General features: G+C 39.0%; 1 protein-coding gene across 2 annotated transcripts; it reads left to right on the forward strand.

The window, feature by feature from the left end:
* Positions 1 to 123: 123 nt before the first annotated feature.
* On the forward strand, positions 124 to 16,157 carry LOC120774264 (NCK-interacting protein with SH3 domain). 2 transcript variants are annotated; one of them, XM_040103732.1, is made up of 9 exons: positions 124 to 467; positions 916 to 1,100; positions 7,560 to 7,709; positions 7,793 to 8,983; positions 9,045 to 9,242; positions 9,311 to 9,419; positions 12,867 to 13,076; positions 13,131 to 13,303; positions 14,224 to 16,157. In XM_040103732.1, the coding sequence occupies exons 1-9, from the start codon at positions 464 to 466 to the stop codon at positions 14,413 to 14,415; spliced, it is 2,412 nt and encodes an 803-aa protein (XP_039959666.1). In that variant the 5' UTR covers positions 124 to 463; the 3' UTR covers positions 14,416 to 16,157. The 2 variants fall into 2 exon arrangements, with proteins under 2 accessions (XP_039959666.1, XP_039959667.1); XM_040103733.1 differs by lacking the exon at positions 124 to 467 and adding an exon at positions 717 to 803.
* Positions 16,158 to 19,163: the final 3,006 nt, after the last annotated feature.

A 19,163-nucleotide genomic window follows, 5' to 3' on the forward strand; every position in this document is an offset into this window, starting at 1 on the left:
TTTTATTTCATTTAGTTTTTCTTTATTTTGATTCCCGACTTTCATTACAGTATCCTTTTTATCCAGAACCTATAGGAAATGGGTGGGTAAATTTTCAGGCATTCTGTATGATTCTCTGTTTGCCTTCATATCATTTATATGTGGCATTTGGAAAAATTAGTTTGATTAGAAAATCTAAACGTATAATTTTAAACTTTGTGGAAAATTTGTGTTATTTGCTTTCAGTGAATGTAAATTTGAATAAGTTGTAAACAAAATTTGAAAAATTCGGAAAAAATTTGAAGCAAATAATAATTTAACTGTGTATACATACATATATAAAAAGTTTTGGTTTTAAGGACTTTTTATTGCATTGCTTGTGTTGACGCCTAGCGTTCCTATATTGTTACTTAAATAATACACACCGCGTCAATGTAAAAGAGAAATAAAATCAAGAAGTCCAAATTACGTCCTTGGCTAGAAAATGGGTAAGTTGTAAGTAAATAAGGAAACGAAATGCATAAAAAGCGTGGCTAATAATCGTGGTGCAGGATGTGTACAATAACTAAACTGAAAGTCATGTGTGTACGTTGATGGGAAATGGGGGTGGTGCTGGTGTGAGAACTGCATTATGAGCAAATTTGGCAATTTCACACCGTTGCCTTCTGCTTTCCGCATTCTGACTTGCCAAATCGGGCAAGTATTTGAAGCTTCGAATTGGAAACAAACACGCTTAGTGCCTTGGGCCGCAGCTTCTGCTGCAGACGTGCTTTTGTTATTGTGTTGTTTTTATTCACATTTTACCTGTCATATTTGTCTATTATGTATTTATCAATTTAACTGAATAATTTACTCATACCTTTTAATAATATCCTGTATTCTCTATTTTCGTTGCTTACATTTCTTGGAATATCTTGTTGGGTTTCGTGCGCGTAGAAAGCATCGAAATGCTTAAAGCACTTTACGACTTCCAGGCGGTCTATCCCAAAACGATAAGCTTCGATGAAGGAGAATACTTCATACTATACCAGACTTCAGCACGTCAACGGAACTGGTGGCAAGTAGTTAGCATGAAAGGCAATATTGGTTTTGTGCCATCAAATTACGTAATGAAAATTAAGGTAAGTCTCTCCATGTTTTGTCTGCCTCAACATTAAAAGCGGTCGGTTATTAATATTGTACTTACAAAAATATGCGGAATAATAATTAATAGCAGTCGGCTATTGTGTAACTCAAATTTAGGGGTGTGGTCAGCACAATTCATTGCAATATTTACAAAGTTTAAGTTGCCAACTCTATTCCTAGTGACGTAGGTCGGAATATTCACTTTATACGTATACGAACAGTTAAATTTCGAGTGTGGAGGAAATAAATACTTAAAGTGTTAAAACCAAGGCAGAAGTCGGTAATAAACTTCAGATATTGTGCGGTATTAATCATAAATCCTTAAATTTGGCATTTAATGAATAAATATTTTGTTTTCTTATTTATTATAAGTGTTTATAGTCCATAACTGATAAATCTTAATAGAGTTAATCAGAGTGTATTGTTCATGCTCAACCTAAACCGTCGTAAAATACATATGAGTAGAAACAAGATCGTTTATTTCGATATATTTAACAGAGTTTTAGTTATATAGTCTTTGATTTGATTTATTAACCTTTTGAGAAAGCGATTATAGCTTATAGAGCTACTCATAAAACAACAATAACGGAAAATTTCTCTTTATGATTGATTATGATGCATTTCAACGATTTCAAGCCACTAAGTTGTTTATTTATAGATCATACAGATTACAATAAAACACAAACAGCTATGTTATTATCGAAATTTTAAAATGTTTTTCTTATTTTGAAACTGTAATATTTGTTAGCTACAACTTTTTGTAGAACCGCTGAGAAAATGGTAAGATGCAGGAAAGCTATGTATAATTAGCATTTATTAATAATAAATATTTCACATCTTTACGAAATTGCTGAAAATATGTAATCAATGTACACATATGCTTATATCAGCTTAGAAGTTAGTAATTTTATAACTTTTAAAATGTATGTATGTATAAATATATAAACAAAAAGGTACATACATACTAGTATGCATCTACTTTATTCTAAGATTACATAAGCGCATTTAAAATTGGCAAGCGAATCCTTCCAAATTTGTCAGAAATCATTTTCTTATGCAACGAAGCAGAAGCAACACAACTACTCATAGCGCTGCACTTCTGTTCGATTTCGTATTCCTTATTTATATAGCAGCTATATTTCATATTAAAAAGATACTTATAGAGGTCTGTAAATTCAATATTTGAAAATAAAATATCTAAAAACTAAATCAAGTTTCAAAAAGGGTTATGAATTTAAATGCAAAGTTTTACTGCCAAAACGGGCCTAATGAAAAATAATCACAATGACATTATAAATTTAATTTCCAAATGCAGTAACATATTTAAAAATATCTTTCAAATGGTGGCCATTTTGCATTATATCCTTCTCGCTTCATATGCATAGTATATTGATTAATTCTTTAATTATACTAATATACTAATATACTTTTCACTTTTACTTTGCCCTTTTTACTGCGTCCGCTTGTACTTTAATGCTTGTCAGTACACAGCATGTGCATTGAAGTACGAATAGCGTTTGTATGTATGCACATACTCAACCTATAATTACCCATGAAGATTGCCTCTTTTTCCGATTTACTTGTCTCCCGGAGCTGCAGCTGTTGATGATAGCATCAGTGAGTGGATAAAATGCAACTTGAGGGTTATTGACACCAATATTCGGACAAAACCTCATTGTTAAGCATTATAGAGCGACTCTATAGCGTTGAATATATTTATAATAGTGCTTAGATATGTATGTTTGAAGATGCCTGCTTACACACTTTTACCTATTGCATTGATTTAAGAATTTTAATGTGTCAAAATTGGGTTCTTCTTTTGTTGCACTAAAGGATGCTTTGATTTCGTGTTTGTATACATATAACTTACAGTGCCGGACAGAGAAATCCGGACAAAAAGAATAATATGTATATTTTTTGTTATTTTCATTGATCAATAATCAAACGATTTTGTTAGTTAATCGGAACAATTATTTCCAAGCTTTGGGTTTTTCTCCGTCAATCAATCATAAAGAGAATTTTTTTATTAGTTAAATATTGTACTTACTAATTCAAAATTAGCTTTCAATATTTTGATTGTATGACAACCTTAAGACTCGTTGGCATATAATCGATTAACTTTTGGAAGACTTCAAGACTTTTCATTGTACTAGACATCCTACAAGATTGCGTCAAGCTTTCCTAAAGCCCTGGGTTTCTTCTTCGTTATTTTAACTTTAAGAACATGGCAAGTGTTCTCTATTGGGTTCAGAAAAAAGTTTTACCTGGTCAGTCCTATCGAGTTATTTCGACTTTATAAAAATATTTTATTGTCTAAAAATTCATACATATGTAGATATTTAAAAGTTTGGTTACCTTTCATAATATAACTAAAAAATAAATCAAAATAATTTTTATTGTTTTGACAGCAGCATTTTAAGGAAGATATTTTTCGGCATAAGAAATGTTCTTCAATTGAGGATTTAAAATTATGTCACACTTCAGTTCTTGCAGTTCCATCTATTAATTCCCAATCTCTAACGTCATAATAACTAAAGCGCGTATTCGGATGCTGCTTGGCTGACGGTCCGGCATAGGCCAAGTTTATTTTGCCATAGTTTATTTTGCATTAATCAAAATGGACCCGACCTGATTATAAAAATTGACCCGACCTGATTACAAAAATATATTCACTATTTTTAATATAAATTATCGCCTTAAAAATATGCTCCCTTTTGGCCAATATAAGTAGGCCAACGTTTTATCCAATTTTCGATTGATTCATAAACCCACTTCCACATTGTTGTTGTTGTAGCGGCATAAAACATTCCTGAAGCAATTTCGAGGAAGGTGCCGTGTTGACAGTCTTTGGCCGGATAAAAATCCGTATCCGTTTCGGTTACTTAGACCCGAATGCCGTGGGTACGGATCAAGTTCCACGTCATCTCCAATTTTCAGTTAGATAACTCAAGGATCCTCCCCAAAACTCCCCAAAACTCTGTTGCAACGATTCCACTGGCGTGATTCCATTGAAAACAAAAAATGTTAAGCAATTTTCCAATACAATTTTTCCCCATAGTAAAAATTACCAGACGAAAAACTCTGTTTATTTAACATTCGTCTAAGTACTATACTGAAAAGATTCTGATATATGTATGTATGTACGCATATTTTTTGCGGTATGATTAGATGATCTTTTCGAGCAACTAGTTGTCAACAACGTCATTATTTACCTACGTGTTCCTTGCCTCATAAAGTCATATACATATACCTACATACATACATACATACAACGTAATGCTGTTTCCATTGCTGATGGATGTGAATTGACAGTAACAGCTGTATTTTTGGGTTTTCCGTCATTTAAATTTAGTCTGTTCTATTTATTTACTTTTAATTTGCAAATAATATTTGCATCACAAAGCATTGCAAAAATTTTTTATTGATTTACTTCTATACTAAAGAACCGGTTTGTGAGCAACATAATATTCCTTAACTGTTATAATTAGTACTTAGTACTTGCTTTGTTGTCACATGTGTGACCTTATTCAATTAACATACCCTTATACATATGTAAGTGTGCTGCCATCAATCTAATTTGCAAAATCTACGCATATATTGTCATTGAGGGCGTCCGCGTCGTCATCCGCGTCCCCAAAAGAAATGTGAACCTTATATATGGTTTTCCAGATGGTAAAAAAAATGACTTCAAATAATTACACCGAATACCATTTAAAATGTTTGGTTAAAGAAAAAATATAGTCTCTTCCCGTTGTTGTTTAACTTCTACATATCGAAACTCCCTCAACCACCATTCCTCAATCACCTTTTGCGATGATGATTGCACGATAATGACGTTGGGAAATGGAATTGATGGTATGTGCTCAAAAGAAAACGGCTATCTATCCGACCTTTCTCGCTTTGCCGTAGAAACGTTGTTAGCAACATGCAAGGCAATCGGCTGGCCGGTCCTTAACTACGCCGCACCAATATGGTCGCCTGGATGCAGAGAAACGCAGACGAGGAAGCTACAGACATGTCAGAACACTGCACTTCGGACTACAACGGGTTACCTCTTGATGTCTCCCATTGAACATCTGTACTGTGAGGCCCGGATGCTAACAGTTAAGGAGCAGAATGAACTCCTCTTTAAGCAGTTTCGCCTGCATCCCTGCAGTCATCTGATTGTAACGAAACCACCACCTAAAAGCATTAAGAGGGCGCAGCTCCGTTCTGGATACTGTAGCAATATGTTGAGTCTAAGTGAGTCCTTGTGAGTTAGGAGAGGGCACAATAGACCTAAGGTCGGGGTGCATTCCTCATTTACTTATCTATCTATCTATTGTAGCAGGTTAAACTCCTACTTATCCAGAATAGACCCCTGCATATCCAACATATGTCCTGCGTGCAATGAGTCTCCGCATGACACTGGCCACCTCTTTGCAACTCAACCCCACTCATCTGACACCCTCTTTCCTTTGGTCCGCCCCCGTCGAAACAGTACATTTCCTCCCTTTAGATGACGTCGACGACAGCCTAGATAATCCTTATCATCATAACCGGGATTAGATATCCGTTAGAACAACAACAACAGCATCAAGAGGAACAACACTACAATAATAACAACAGCATCAAGAGGTCCTTCCTCAACTAAGTCGACAACATAAACAAAACGTCGACCAGACTTCGGACGAAACAAACTTTAGACATGCACTGATCGCCATTCACGTTGGAGTTATAAACACCTTCAGCGACTCCCTCTCAGTGAATGACGTACTTCGAGGCAAATCACCAGCCATTACAGACGAAGAGCTCGAGTTACCGCGAAAATCGAGATTGACCCTTGCGTAGCTTTGTTCTAGATATTGTAAGTGGTTTAACTCTTCCTTATCTCGGTATGACTATTAACACAAAGAACTTTGTGTGGCGTCATTTGCGAAATGGTTTATTTTGCAATGTATTTAATCACTAACTAGAGCGAGGTGCGATCCTGTAGCTCTTCTATCGCTGCCATAAGACACATGAACATGCAAGCCCCAACATATTTTAGAACTGCTACTCGACTGTAGTCCGTGAAGACTTTGAAGCTCTAGTCACTGGGTCGTGAGTGATTATTGTTCTCAATATCATGGTGTGCATTCATCTAAAGACACCAGGCTTGCAACTTCAGGATTTGTCAGCCAGTCGTTTGCACATTATATATGCTTTTACGCAACGAGCAACCATTGAAGGTACAAAACTATTATCAAACAAACACCAATTTCCTACAAGGTTGGTGATAATCCAAAAGCATATGAAGAAGAAATTACATACATATATACATATATTGTTTTGATTGATGCTTTGGGATCTTACATGGATATGTAATGGAGTGTGCTGAATGCTTGACTGCCCTTGTTGCATTTTTTGTTATTGTAATAGTTATTCCAAGCCTTGGTAATTTAAGACATTGTCTTCCATATTATTTGTTAGTAGATCTAGATATAAACTCTATTGGACTTGAACCCTGGGGAAAAGGTTGTTAGATGAATGGGTTTGAATGATCATGAAAACAGATGGCTGCTGTCTTTGTTGTGCAAATGTTATTTGGATTCCACGACCCACCTCGAGCCCTTTGTTTCCTAAAGAAGTTGATTTGATTGCTAGGGTTAGGTTAGGTTAGATGGCTGATCTAGAGAGATCGCGCGTGGACTGCGATATGTAGTCCTTTGTGAAGCCATAGAAAATAAGAACTCCTGTGTTCGAACTTATATTTCCATTCCCGTCAGTGCGATGGGATGTCTGAAGGTATGCGCTCCCAAGTGTTTAAGTCTTGACCTCTGAAACGCAGAACAGTCAAGAAGGAAGTGTTGAGTTGCTTCCGACTCATCTTCCATACATCTTCTGCAGATGGTGTTTGGTAAGAGCCAGCCTTACTGCGACTGCGTAGACGCCAATAGGACAATGGCCTGTTAAAAGCCACACATTTGGTAAGAGGCAAGCCTTACTCACGGCAAAGAGGTCACTAGATTTCTGGCGGTCTTGGGCCAAAAGGCTTTTGCGACAACGCGGAGACCAGCTATCTTATCACAAAGAGTTGACAGTCTTTGGGCGGATAAAAATCTGGGTTCGTTCTGGTTACCTAGACCCGACTGCCGTGGGAAAGGTGTACATGTAGTACCTGAAAGCGGTATTCTCTTTAGCTATATATTAAAATATTATATTTTGTTTTTATTTTGAGATTAAAAATCCATAAAATATTTTTGGAGAATACTGTCGAGTTTGCAACCCTTCCTTAGAGAAAAATCCAGGTGTTTTCCATTTACCACTATTACTACTATATTTTGTCATTGACTTTATTCATGGTCATTTGACGAAAATCATTGGTAATATTTTTTCTTAGTTTGATATAATTATTTACTTAAAGAAAAATATTCGAAACTAACCTCAAGTACACTAATATGTCACTAAAAATTTTTCTCAACACCATTTTGAAGGTGGAACCGGATTTTCTCATCAGTTTCCTCAACTCCTCAATTGAGTCACTTGAAAAGTCGAAAGAGACGGAAATCAATGGAATTATGCCCAAAGAAGAACTATTGGAGCGGCTGCGCGAAAAGAAAATGGCCATGGAGAGAGTTTACTTGGTAAAATAATATGAACCTAAAAAGATAATATATTACTTCATGATATTACTTCATATATACATATATGTGCATTTGTATTGCAGGACTACTCAGAACGTGACTGCGACTCTTCCTTGTCTTTTTCGCAAAGTATTAGCGAGAAAAACTGCTCCAAATCGTATAGTAATCGTGCCACTTCCGCTTCAGCGCAGCCAACACCGCACAGTCCACTAAGTCCACCGCGTTCAAATCGCTTGGATAGCAATAAAAAATCGATGTCTAGCCCAGCTGTCGGTATTGTGTTGCCACAAATTATGCAAGAATCCAATAGCATGGGCACGATGCAGATACAGACACAGCAATCACAACAGCAACAGCAGCAGCAGCAGCAACAACAACAGTCACAGCAATCGCAAACACAAACACAGAGCAGCAATAAAGCCAGTGATATCACACAGGATAACAGTGTCACATCAGAGCCTTCAGAGACTACCACAACTACAACGACAACAAGCGAAGATGTGGTGACCACATACAAAGAAACTAGTCAACGTGAATCGCCCGGCCAGAGCCATGCCAAACAGAATGGCAGCGAGCGAAAATGTGAGGCGGGCGACGCTAATGGCAGTGGCGGTGGGGGTAATAGCTGCAACGGTGCTGCTGTTACCGGCAATGGTATAACTGGCGGCACAAATACCTTAACTGATACCAGTGAGCATTTCAATGATGAGAAATTCGTTGAGAAATCCGAAGGCAGTGAACCGGCAAGCGATGGACGCGACGTTGCAACGTTGGCAAACGATGGACGTGGTGACTTTACCAACAGTGTTGAGAATAGCCAAGCGCTGGATAGTGAGGAATTAGCTGTGCAGCAGGCTTTGCCAGCAGGTGCTTCCGGTACTACTATAGTTACCACAAATACAGTTGCATATGGCGTGACACGCGCTGATTTGAAAGTGGAATCCTCTGATGTTTATCAAATTGTAGATATAATAAGGCGTAATACGAATTTAAGCTTCGATTTGTCATGCGAAGCTTTACGCGTGGTCCTCACTAGCCTAGAGCAATTATATAACGGTGCCATAAATCCATACTTAGAGGCTGTGGCGATACATGTAACCGACAAAGTGGAGACACCAAAAGCATTGTTGGGCATGACGCATGACTCGAAACGTCTACAGTACATATTCTCGCAGCTGGCGGATTGTAAAAACGATACGGAGCAACGTTCGTGGATGCTGTACGAAGATGAGGATGATATAATACAATTTCTGGAGGAACTAGTGGAAATTTTGGTAATTATGGTGAAAATTTACAACAAATCAAATTTTTTTAAAAACAATTTTTTTATTTTAGAATAATGCCGACGAAAATATTAGTTGTTATGAAATGTCGTGCGACCAGTACCAGGTGCTTATTAATCTAGTGCAGTATTATCAAATGGAAACGCGTTGGCCTATTAAACAGCTATTGCTGAAGACTTTTACCGCTGCTTGCCATTTGGACCATATTATAGTCGATATTTTACTTACATCTGTATTGCCATTAGAAATTGTGAGTTCAAGTGATTTTTACTTTTGTTAAAATTTTCATGGTATTTTCACAAATTTCCTATATTTCAGGTAGAAGATATGAAAACCAATTTTGCCAACTTAGATAAATTTAAGAAACTTGTCAAAATGTTAACAATCATCTTTTCATTAGGTCAACCAATGCCAGTAAATCATCAAGGTGCGTAAAAAATCAGTTAGGCTTGAAATCAGCGATTTCAAAATCCCAAAATTCACAATCCACCCATAAAATAACCCTGACGAATCCAAAGGCGGGTATCATCAGTTCTTACCTTACGAACTTTTTGTTTGTAGTGGCGGCCTTCGTTTGCGTTTTAAAAAATTCTCCGGGCTGATTGTTGTTGTTGTGGCAGCAGAATTCTGCCGAGTTGACAGTGGACCTTGACCTTGGACGGATAAAAATCGGGTCCGTCCCGGTTACGTAGACACGACTGTCGTGGGGACGGAGACCTGGCCGATGCAACACCGGGGTGGCATCTGTTCTTACGCTAAGAACTCCTTTTTGCAATGGCGGCCTTCGGCTCTCGTTTAAAAAATAACCCTGACCAATCCAACACCGGGATGTTCTATAAAGATTATCCGGACTCTGCTTAGGGGAAAGCTATAAGTTAACTGTTGTTGTTGTTGCTGTTGTACCGAGTACATAGACTTTGTTTGGGGAAAAGTACAATGTTAGCTCTGTTGTTGTTGTTGTTTTAACGGAAATTCAATCCCCGTTGGGATGGTAAATGTCATTTGTGTTGTCGTCGATGTCATCTAACGGTAGGCCCAAGAAACGTGCTGTTTCGACGGGGTCGGACCAAAGGGAGGAAGGTGTTAGATGGGTAGGGTTTGTAGGGCATGCAAAGAGGTGGTCAGTGTCATGCGGAGACTCGTTGCATGCAGGACATACATTGGGTATGTCAGGGTCTATTCTGGATAAGTAGGAGTTTAACCTGCTACAGTATCCAGAACGAAGTTGCGCAAGGGTCACACGCGTTTCTCGCGGCAGCTGGAGCTCTTCGTCTGCGATGGGTGGAAGTTTGACTCCAAGAACGCCATTCAAGGGAAAGGAGTCGGTGAAGGTGTTGATGGCTCCGCTGTGAATGGCGGTCAGTACCTGTCGAAAGTTAGTTGCGTCCGAAGTCCGGTGGGCGTACTGTACGATGTCGTCGACGTAATCCAGGAATGACCTTTTGATGCTCCTGGGAGGCGATTCCGCTCCAAGCAGATGGCTGCAAGGGTGATTTCTGCGAAAGCATCCAAGCAGGAACTGCTTGGAGAGGAGTTCATTATGCTCCTTAACTGGGAGCATAAGCGTCTCACTGTGGAGGTGATCAATGGGACACATCAAAAGACATACTGTACTGGTCCGGAGTGCAGTGTTTTGACAGGTCTGTAGTTTCCTCATCTGCGTGCCACTGCATCCAGGCATCCATATGGGAGCTGCGTAATTGAGGACCGGCCGGCCGATTGCCTTGTATGTTGCCAACAACGTTTATTTGTCTTTTCCCCATGTGCTGCCGGCTAGCGACTTGAGGATTTTGTTGCGGCTCTGTACCTTGGCGATAATCGCGGTCGTATGAGGAGAGAAGGAGCATAGACTGTCGAATGTTACACCTAAAATCTTAGGATTGTGGACAGTCGGAATTTTGACGCCGTCGACTGCAATGTTAAGCTCAAGTCTATACTCCTTCGTCCAGTTTGTGAATATGGTCGCTGTGGATTTGGTGGGGGAAAGTGTGAGATTTCGTGCAGTGAGGAAACGAGAAAGGTCGGAGAGTTAGCTGTTTACCTTCGAACACATGCCATCGATTCCATTGCCCGACGCCAATATCGGTTATGGAAACTCCCTCTGATGGTTGTGGGAGTTTCGAGATGTAGAAATTAAACAGTAGTGGGGAGAGGACACCACCCTACGGAACCCCCTGTTTTATTCTTCTCAGTTTAGATGTTTTACCTCGAAATAGTATGGATGACTGGCGACCGCTCAGATAGTTCATGGTCCACCTCTTTAGCCCTGGAGGGAGCGTAGTTGTTTCGATGTCCTGCAGTAGCGTTGTGTGATTGACCGTGTCAAAAGCTTTTGACAGGTCCAACGCTACGAGGATCGTTCTTTCGCAGGGTGGTTTCTGGTTGAGGCCAGGAACTATCTGGGCGTTTATGACGCTAAGTGCTGTGGTGGTGCTGTGCACTTTTCGGAATCCATGCTGGTGGCTGGCTAGGCTCAGGTGGTGAGTGAAGGTCGGGAGTAGCTAGGCCTCAAGTGTCTGGGGAGAGGAGAGTTATCGGTCGATAAGATTCCCCTTTGTTGGCGGGTTTCCCAGGTTTCAGTAGTGGGACCACTCTTCCCACTTTCCACATATCGGGTATTTGAAGAGTGGTCAGCGATAGATTGAGGACCTTGATGAGATATCCTACTCCCGTCGAGCCTAGATGCTTTAGCATTAGCATGTTGATTCCATCAGGGCCAATGGATTTGGATGATTTTGCTTTGTTGATGACACCCTGAACCTCCTCATCGGTGAAAGTAAGTGGCGCGCCGTCGTTTGGCATTTTGCGCAGCTGTCGGTTAACACATCGTTTAGCTTTGTCTACCGAAGGGTGCAGTGTGACAAGTCAGAAGGGGAGCTATGTTGCTTGGTTGAGCTCCTGGGGACCGTAGAGGTCCTCTGTTGGCCACTCGGGTTGAGTGGCGGCGCGGCGCGCGAACTGTGTGCGGATTGCTCAGCCGTAGAGGCTTGGGTCGCAGTATTGCGCAGGCAACATGGGGCCACGTAACGCGTGGTCCACTCCCTATGAGTCTTAAGGCCTGAGCAGGTCTTAAGATGGCTCCACCCATTGCATGTGTTACACCTGACCGTGGTGGAGTTTGGATGGAGCCGTTTTGCGCATACGCAGCAGAAAAATTCCTCCTGGCCCGGGTTGGACTCAATGCCAGCGCGAGTCAGGAGGATACGGAGCAACCCTGCTGCAAGGCATTGCTTCAGTGACGACAAACTATACAAATTAACACTTACCGATCCAAACGGGGTTAGATCGCCGAAAGAACAGCCCTTGGTCGGATGAAATCCGAGTCAATTCCGGTGCGTAGAACCAGCTGTCGTGGGAATTGTTAGCTCTCATCGAGGTCTCTTAACGGGAGACCGAGGAAACGAGCAGTTTCGACGGGTTCGGATCAAAGGAAAGGAGTTGGCTTTATGGAGCATGAAAAAAGGTGATTAGTATGGTGCGGGCACTTGTTGCATGCAGGACATAAGTTGGGTATGTCAGTTTCTATTCGGGATAGGTAGGAGTTTAACATTTAGCACTTCCCAAACCAAAACTGCGCTAGGGTAAAAAAAGTTAACTGTCATCGAAGTCATTTAACGGTAGTTTCGACGGGTTCGTACCAAAGGACGAAAGGGGTGATTAGTGTTATGGCTGGACTCAGTTTCTAACCCGGGCTGGCGCCAATTCTTTCGCTTATAACTTCTTTTTGGGGATGTAAATTTGTGGATTTCGAGTTAGGGGTTTGTAATTTGGGGATTTGGTGTTTGGGAATTGAATTTTTCGGGATTTCAATACTCTGTCTAAAAATTGTAATTACTTTTATTAAATATTAATAACTACAAATTATTGCTTTCAGATTATCTTGGTGTGCACTTTGCGAGTTTCCTTTTAGAAATCGTTGAAGGCAACAATCCGGAAACACTAGTTGATATGGTTATATCCTTAATATTGGCATTCAATCTACAATTCACCGACTTTTCGCAAAACGTTGTCGTTGAAGCCATGCAAAGCTTGCCCAGCGCTAAAATATTCACTGAGAAAATACTGTTATTATTAAATAGAGAAGGTAACTACAACATTTTCTTTCATATATCCATATTAACTTTTGCTCGCTTTGCAGAAGATCCAATCAAGTTGTTGAAACACTCAACGGATACCATGAATTCAGTGCTCAAAATGTTTATCGATATCTTCAGCAATCCCGATACGGCTGGCATGTTTTACACGAATGACAACAAAGTGCTCATTGATATTTTGGTGCGACAATTGTCCGATTTGTGTGCCGGTAATCCGGTAAGTGGCTAAAATTACGTAGTATATACATATTAGTAAAATAGCTGGGTACATCTAATGGTTCGTGTCTAATGAATCGTATCAATGCTAAATTCGTACCAAAAGGCCTGAATCCTCAAGTAGAGGTCGCAAAAGAGATGCTTGAATGATTGACGTCGAAACTAACAATGAACCGAGCCCCAATTCAGCGAATGGGGCTCCAAAAATGACCTGACATCGAAAAAATCAAGCCATTGAAAGCACTGAAAGCCATCCCTGCCATGGCTTATAACAATTGTGGGGAACATTTGATTAATCGGCTCATAACCCTAGGACATTGTCCAGTTGAAATTTGATCAAAGCGATGATACGAATTTATTTGGCAGTGATAGTAGAAAATTTGAAGTTAATCATATTTTGGTTAATGTATGTTTGAAGTTTATTGCGTCCGACGTCTGGTCGGCGTAATGTTTCATGTCGTCGACGTGGTTGAGGAAATACCTCTTGATGCTCCTAGGATGCAAGTGAATGCAGGGATGATTTCTACGAAAACCGCCCCACCAGAAACTGCTTGGAAAGGGGTTCATTATGCTCCTTAACTGTCTCTTGTCTCTTCCCCATTTCCCCATGTGCTGCCGGCTAGCGGCTTAAGGATTTTGTTACGGCTTTGACTGTCGAATGTCCCACCTAAAATCTTAAAATCCATCCAAAGACTGTATTTTCGGATATCTAACCTCGTTTGTATCTGAGTTTTAGATCTAACCTACGTGCCGTCATTGTAGTCATTTAAGTGGTGGATAATAGGGAGTGGGTGTCATATGCAACCTTTTTTCAGTTATAGCCAAATATTATTAGTACAACTTACGAGAGTCTCTAGCGTTTGGTCATGGTCTTACTTATTCCCTACTTCTTCTAACTTCAGCTGTGGTTTCTTCTTACAGATGCGTCGTTGCTACTTGGAACTATGTCGACGCATTCTACGCAATACTAATTATGCTGAGCACCAGCATCGTAAGCAGGACTTTATGAAAATATTTACACGCATTTTTTGCGAAGAAACCGAGTGCAGCGCTTCGGATCAACAGTTAGTGCGCGAGATCGCTAACGAATTTCCACAATTATTCAAAGCCTAAAGGCTTCAACGGCATTTATGGTAGGGTAGGTTGAGAGGAGGAGAAATGCATTTCGATGACTGAGCTAATTGTAGTAAATTTTTAGTATGGCTATATTATTTACTAAAAACCGTAACATAAATTTAATCTTTATTTTGTAAACAATTCTATTTTGTAATGGAAATTTTAATGCAACTATTATTTTACGTGTGTTTGTCGCTTATTCATTTTGTACATTTACTTTCCATAAACTCGAATTCTCATTGTTAATAATAACAATAAATTAACAAAAAAAAATATTTATTAATATAAATTTAATTATTAGATTCAAGCATTCAAACATTAGTATTAAAATCATACCTTATTAAGAACTTGGTTAAGTGCGAAATGTTCTAAATGGCAATGAAGCATACGTTCACACAGCTGGCAACGCCACACCAGTGCATAACAAACATTTGTATGTGTGCATTTGACATGTTGACGGCGCAACAAACAAAAAATAATATTAAACGTAAGCAATTAGTTAAGCAGAAATATTGAAACAGTTTGCAATATTTGAAATTATACCTGAAATATTAGAAAAAATAATTATAAAAAAATAAGTATATTTAATATCGATGTAACATTGTATGAGCCCTCAGTGAGTACGCACTCATTCAAAAGGCTACATGGTTGTTCCAGGAACAAATCATCAAAGGAAATACTCAATTATTTCTGTTTGTCAACACAGAAGCGCGCAGCCAAAGCATAAATTGCACAATAAACTGAAAGTTTTAAACGGTATTTTAAGCGCACCTCGTTAATTATTTAATTATTTTCAAAATACTAACTTCTTACAAAGATCTATATTAGCTTTTTAAAACAACAACAACTAGTCCGACATACAAATATTAATTTATTTTTTTTATTAATAAGCAAACTTACTTTAAGCACTAATGTTTAGAAAAAAATGTAATCGAATTGGCGTTTGCAGCGTGCAGCAGCGGCAGCAACACATTTTTACCTTCTAAAAACAATTCTAATGCAGAACAACGTAACGAATAAACGAAGTTAATAAATATATACAAATATAACAAAAAAAATTTTAAACAATACAATGTTAAATTTGACTATATAATCTATATAATGAAATTAAATAAATGACCATATATTAAATATATATATACGGAATATGTTATAGCCAATACTGAAAAATACTGAGAAACTGCAAATTGACAAATTACATATGCATATGGTATAATAAAAATACTATTTATTTAAATTAAAAAAATTTTCTAAACAGTTCTCGATCAGAAATATTAAAAAATATAAACCGTAAAAGTAGACCAAAAAAAATTGTAAACATTTACAGTAAAACTGTACTTAACCACACTGTGTAAACATTTTTTAATGCATTCAAATCAAATACAACATTTATTAAAAACCATAAACTTTAAAATACTGGCATTCCAAATTTATGGCACAACAAATTTTTTTTATTGAAATTTATCAAAATTTTTTGGTATTTTCGTAGAGTTGAAAAAGTTAAGCCTCAGCTGCCCTTGTCAAGATAGTAGTTACCAAATATATGTATGTGTAAAAATTATTGTTATCTATTGTATATATTAAGTTTGTTGTTATATGTACTATATGACTGTTTTTAAATCAATTCAAAAGACATCCAATGGCAAAATGTGTTCAATTCATTTTTGAAAAGTCTACACACACACTAGCACATTTTAATTCGAGATTAAATCAAAAGTTTTAAGGTGAAAGTAATAAAATCATTGTTTTATTCAATAACTCGTTACTGTGTAGTTTATGTGGAGGATGGAGTCATGGCAAGAAGTTCACGCAAGTGAGGAAAGTTATCTGATTGCTATTCACTTGGGAGTGGCTAGAATCGATTTTTTACATATGGCTCAAGCGGCTCACGACTTCCGGTCCTAGACCAAGTATCCTCTGGGTAGCCTAAGAATATCCGTTTGAAGGCGAGCAAAAGTGAGAAGGCGAAACATCTCCTCCACAGGGTTGTGCGCTGGGTTTGGGACTCGCCACGTAAACAAAACACACCCAATGAAAAACAACAATCAGCCTCGGATGAGAAACCCACCTTTTGATGACGACCATGGCAAACGAATGAAGGATTACGATTTAAGGGCATGCCTCTGAAATGTTTGCTCCCATAATTGGGAAGGTGCCGCTGCCCAGCTGGTTGATGTTCTCGTTAGAGTGAAGGCTGACATCACCGCCGTCCAAGAAATGCGATGGACGGGATAAGGACTGAGGCAAGTAGGTCTTTGTGGCATTTACTACAGTGGCCATATAAAGGAGCGCAAGTTTGGTGTGGGATTCGTGGTGAGAGAAAGACTTCGTCGCCGAGTACTATCATTCACTCCGGTGAATGAACGTCTAGCCACAATCTGCATCCAAGCGAGGTTCTTCAACATATCGCTGATTTGCGCCCACGCCTCATGGAAGAGAAGGACGAGGTGACCAAAGATGCCTTCTATGAGCGCTTGTAGCGCACCTATGAGAGCTGCCCCCGTCACGATGTCAAAATCGTGCTTTGGGACTTTAACGCAAGGGTGGGCAAGGAAGGTATCTTTGGCGCAACAGTCGGTAAATTCAGCCTCCACGAGGAAACATCTCCAAATAGGTTGAGGTTGATCATGTTGTGATACACGGAAGGCACGTCTTCAGTGTTCTAGATGAGCGTACGCTCCGAGGTCTTAACATCGACTCGGACCACTATCTTCTTGCAGACAAGATTTGCACCCGCCTCTGTGCAGCAAAAAAACGCACGTCAACAAACATAAGGGAGGTTCGACTTCGAAAAGCTGCAATAACAACAGACAGCCGAGCGATTTTCTACTCGATTTGCACTCCTGCCCTCTGAGAGAATATAAGGGAACTGTGAGATGGCATTTCAAGCTCCTTAAGTACAGCTGTAACCGAAATCAAAGAAAACAGCTGCTACGACGAGGAGTGCCGTGTCGCAGCGAAAAGAAAACAGACTGCTTACCTCGATCACAACACGCGCGGGATGGGATAGATACCGAGAGTTGAAGAGGAAAGCGAGACGCATTTGCAGGCAGCAAAAGCGAAATGCGTGAGTATGAAGAACTTGACAAGCTGGCCGATAAGGGTAATGCTCGAAAATTCTACGAAAAAATGCGGCGAATAACAGAAGGTTTAAAGACCGGAGCATACTCTTGTAGAACCCCCAAAGGTGATCTAGTCACCGATGCCCAGAGCATACTTAACTTATGGAGGGAACACTTCTCCAGCCTGCTGAATGACAGTGAACGCACAACACCAGGAGAAGGCGAACCCGATTCCCCAATTGACGACGATGGAGCAGACGTTCCATTGCTCGACCCTGAAGAAGTTCGAATAGCAATTACCTATCTGAAGAACGACAAAGCGGCGGGGGCCGATGGATTGCCGACCGAGCTATTCAAACACGGCGGCGAAGAACTGATAAGGAGCATGCATCAGAGTCTTTGTAAAATATGCTCGTAAGAAAGCATGCCCAACGATTGGTATTTAAGTGTGCTCTGCCCAATCCACAAAAAGGGGACCCCACCATCTGCGCCAACTACCGTTGAATAAGTCTCCTAAACAACGCATATAAGGTTCTATCGGGCGTATTGTGTGAAATATTAAATACCACCGTCAACAAACTGATTGGAACTTATCAGTGTGTCTTTAGACGCGGAAAATCAACAACCGACCAGATATTCACCATGCGCTAACCTCTCACCTCTCCTCCATTTTAAAGCTGTTTTTAACTGCCTCTATGTCGCGATGTTTGAATTTGGTGTCCACGCAAAACTAATACGTAAGCTGACGTTGAGCAATACCAAAAGTTCCGTCAGGATCGGAAAGGACCTTTTCGAACCGTTTGATATCAAACAGTCATCGCATTCTCATCAGTCTTGCAATTTCTAGCAATACCGCTTTAGTCATGTTCCCAAACCCAGTAAGCAGTGGAAGCCTAAATTTTTTTTTACTACATTTCCTTCACTAGCAGACGGTGAAATAAAATACAGCTTTTTCTTTTGTTTTGTGTGTTTTCCAATTTTCTAATTTGCACTTTTTTGTTTATTTCCAATGATTTGTTATAAAGCATAAGTACAACCAATACAAGCACTTTTAAAATCATAATAAAATATTTTATAAATACACAGTTATTTACGCTTACGATTTCGATTTACAAAAAATGTTCACAGCTTTTTTTAACTTTGTTGGGAGACAATACATTTTTATTGCTTTCATTTAAATTTCCTTATTTTGTTTTTTAATTAATTTTTTGTTTATATTTAATTTATGGCGCATACTTTAGTATGCATGAATATTCTGTTTGCTGGCGAAAAACATTAATTTTGAATTTTGAAATAAAATATCAAAATAATGACAACAAGTCGAAGTCTAAACTAATAAATGCACTTGACTCTGGTACTTAGCTCTTCCTGTTTTAAATCAATAACTTAGACGAATATTAACTATAAATGAATGCTTTTGCCAGTTGCAACAGACGCGTATACATACGTACATATGTCTTTACTACATATACCTGAGAAGTTGCTGGTTTAATAGGTGCCCAAAAATTTCAAGGCAAATATGCACAGAAGAGAAAAAAATCTCCTTCAGTGTATTCCTGTAGCCACAAATTGGCACAGTAAACTAAAACTTATGTCCTCAGCATACATTAGGGATGCACATACATATATATTTTATAAATTTTTGCTGCAGAAAATACTCGAAAAAATATTGCCTATAACATT

The sequence above is a fragment of the Bactrocera tryoni genome, chromosome 4 (genome assembly GCF_016617805.1).
Source record: "Bactrocera tryoni isolate S06 chromosome 4, CSIRO_BtryS06_freeze2, whole genome shotgun sequence".
NCBI lineage: Eukaryota > Metazoa > Arthropoda > Insecta > Diptera > Tephritidae > Bactrocera > Bactrocera tryoni.

Excerpts from the sequence above, each read along its gene's own strand:
- LOC120774264 (XM_040103732.1), top strand. Across the intron at positions 7,710-7,792 it reads CCATGGAGAGAGTTTACTTG|GACTACTCAGAACGTGACTG; the intron begins GTAAAATAATAT and ends TTTGTATTGCAG. Across the intron at positions 13,077-13,130 it reads GTTATTATTAAATAGAGAAG|AAGATCCAATCAAGTTGTTG; the intron begins GTAACTACAACA and ends CTCGCTTTGCAG.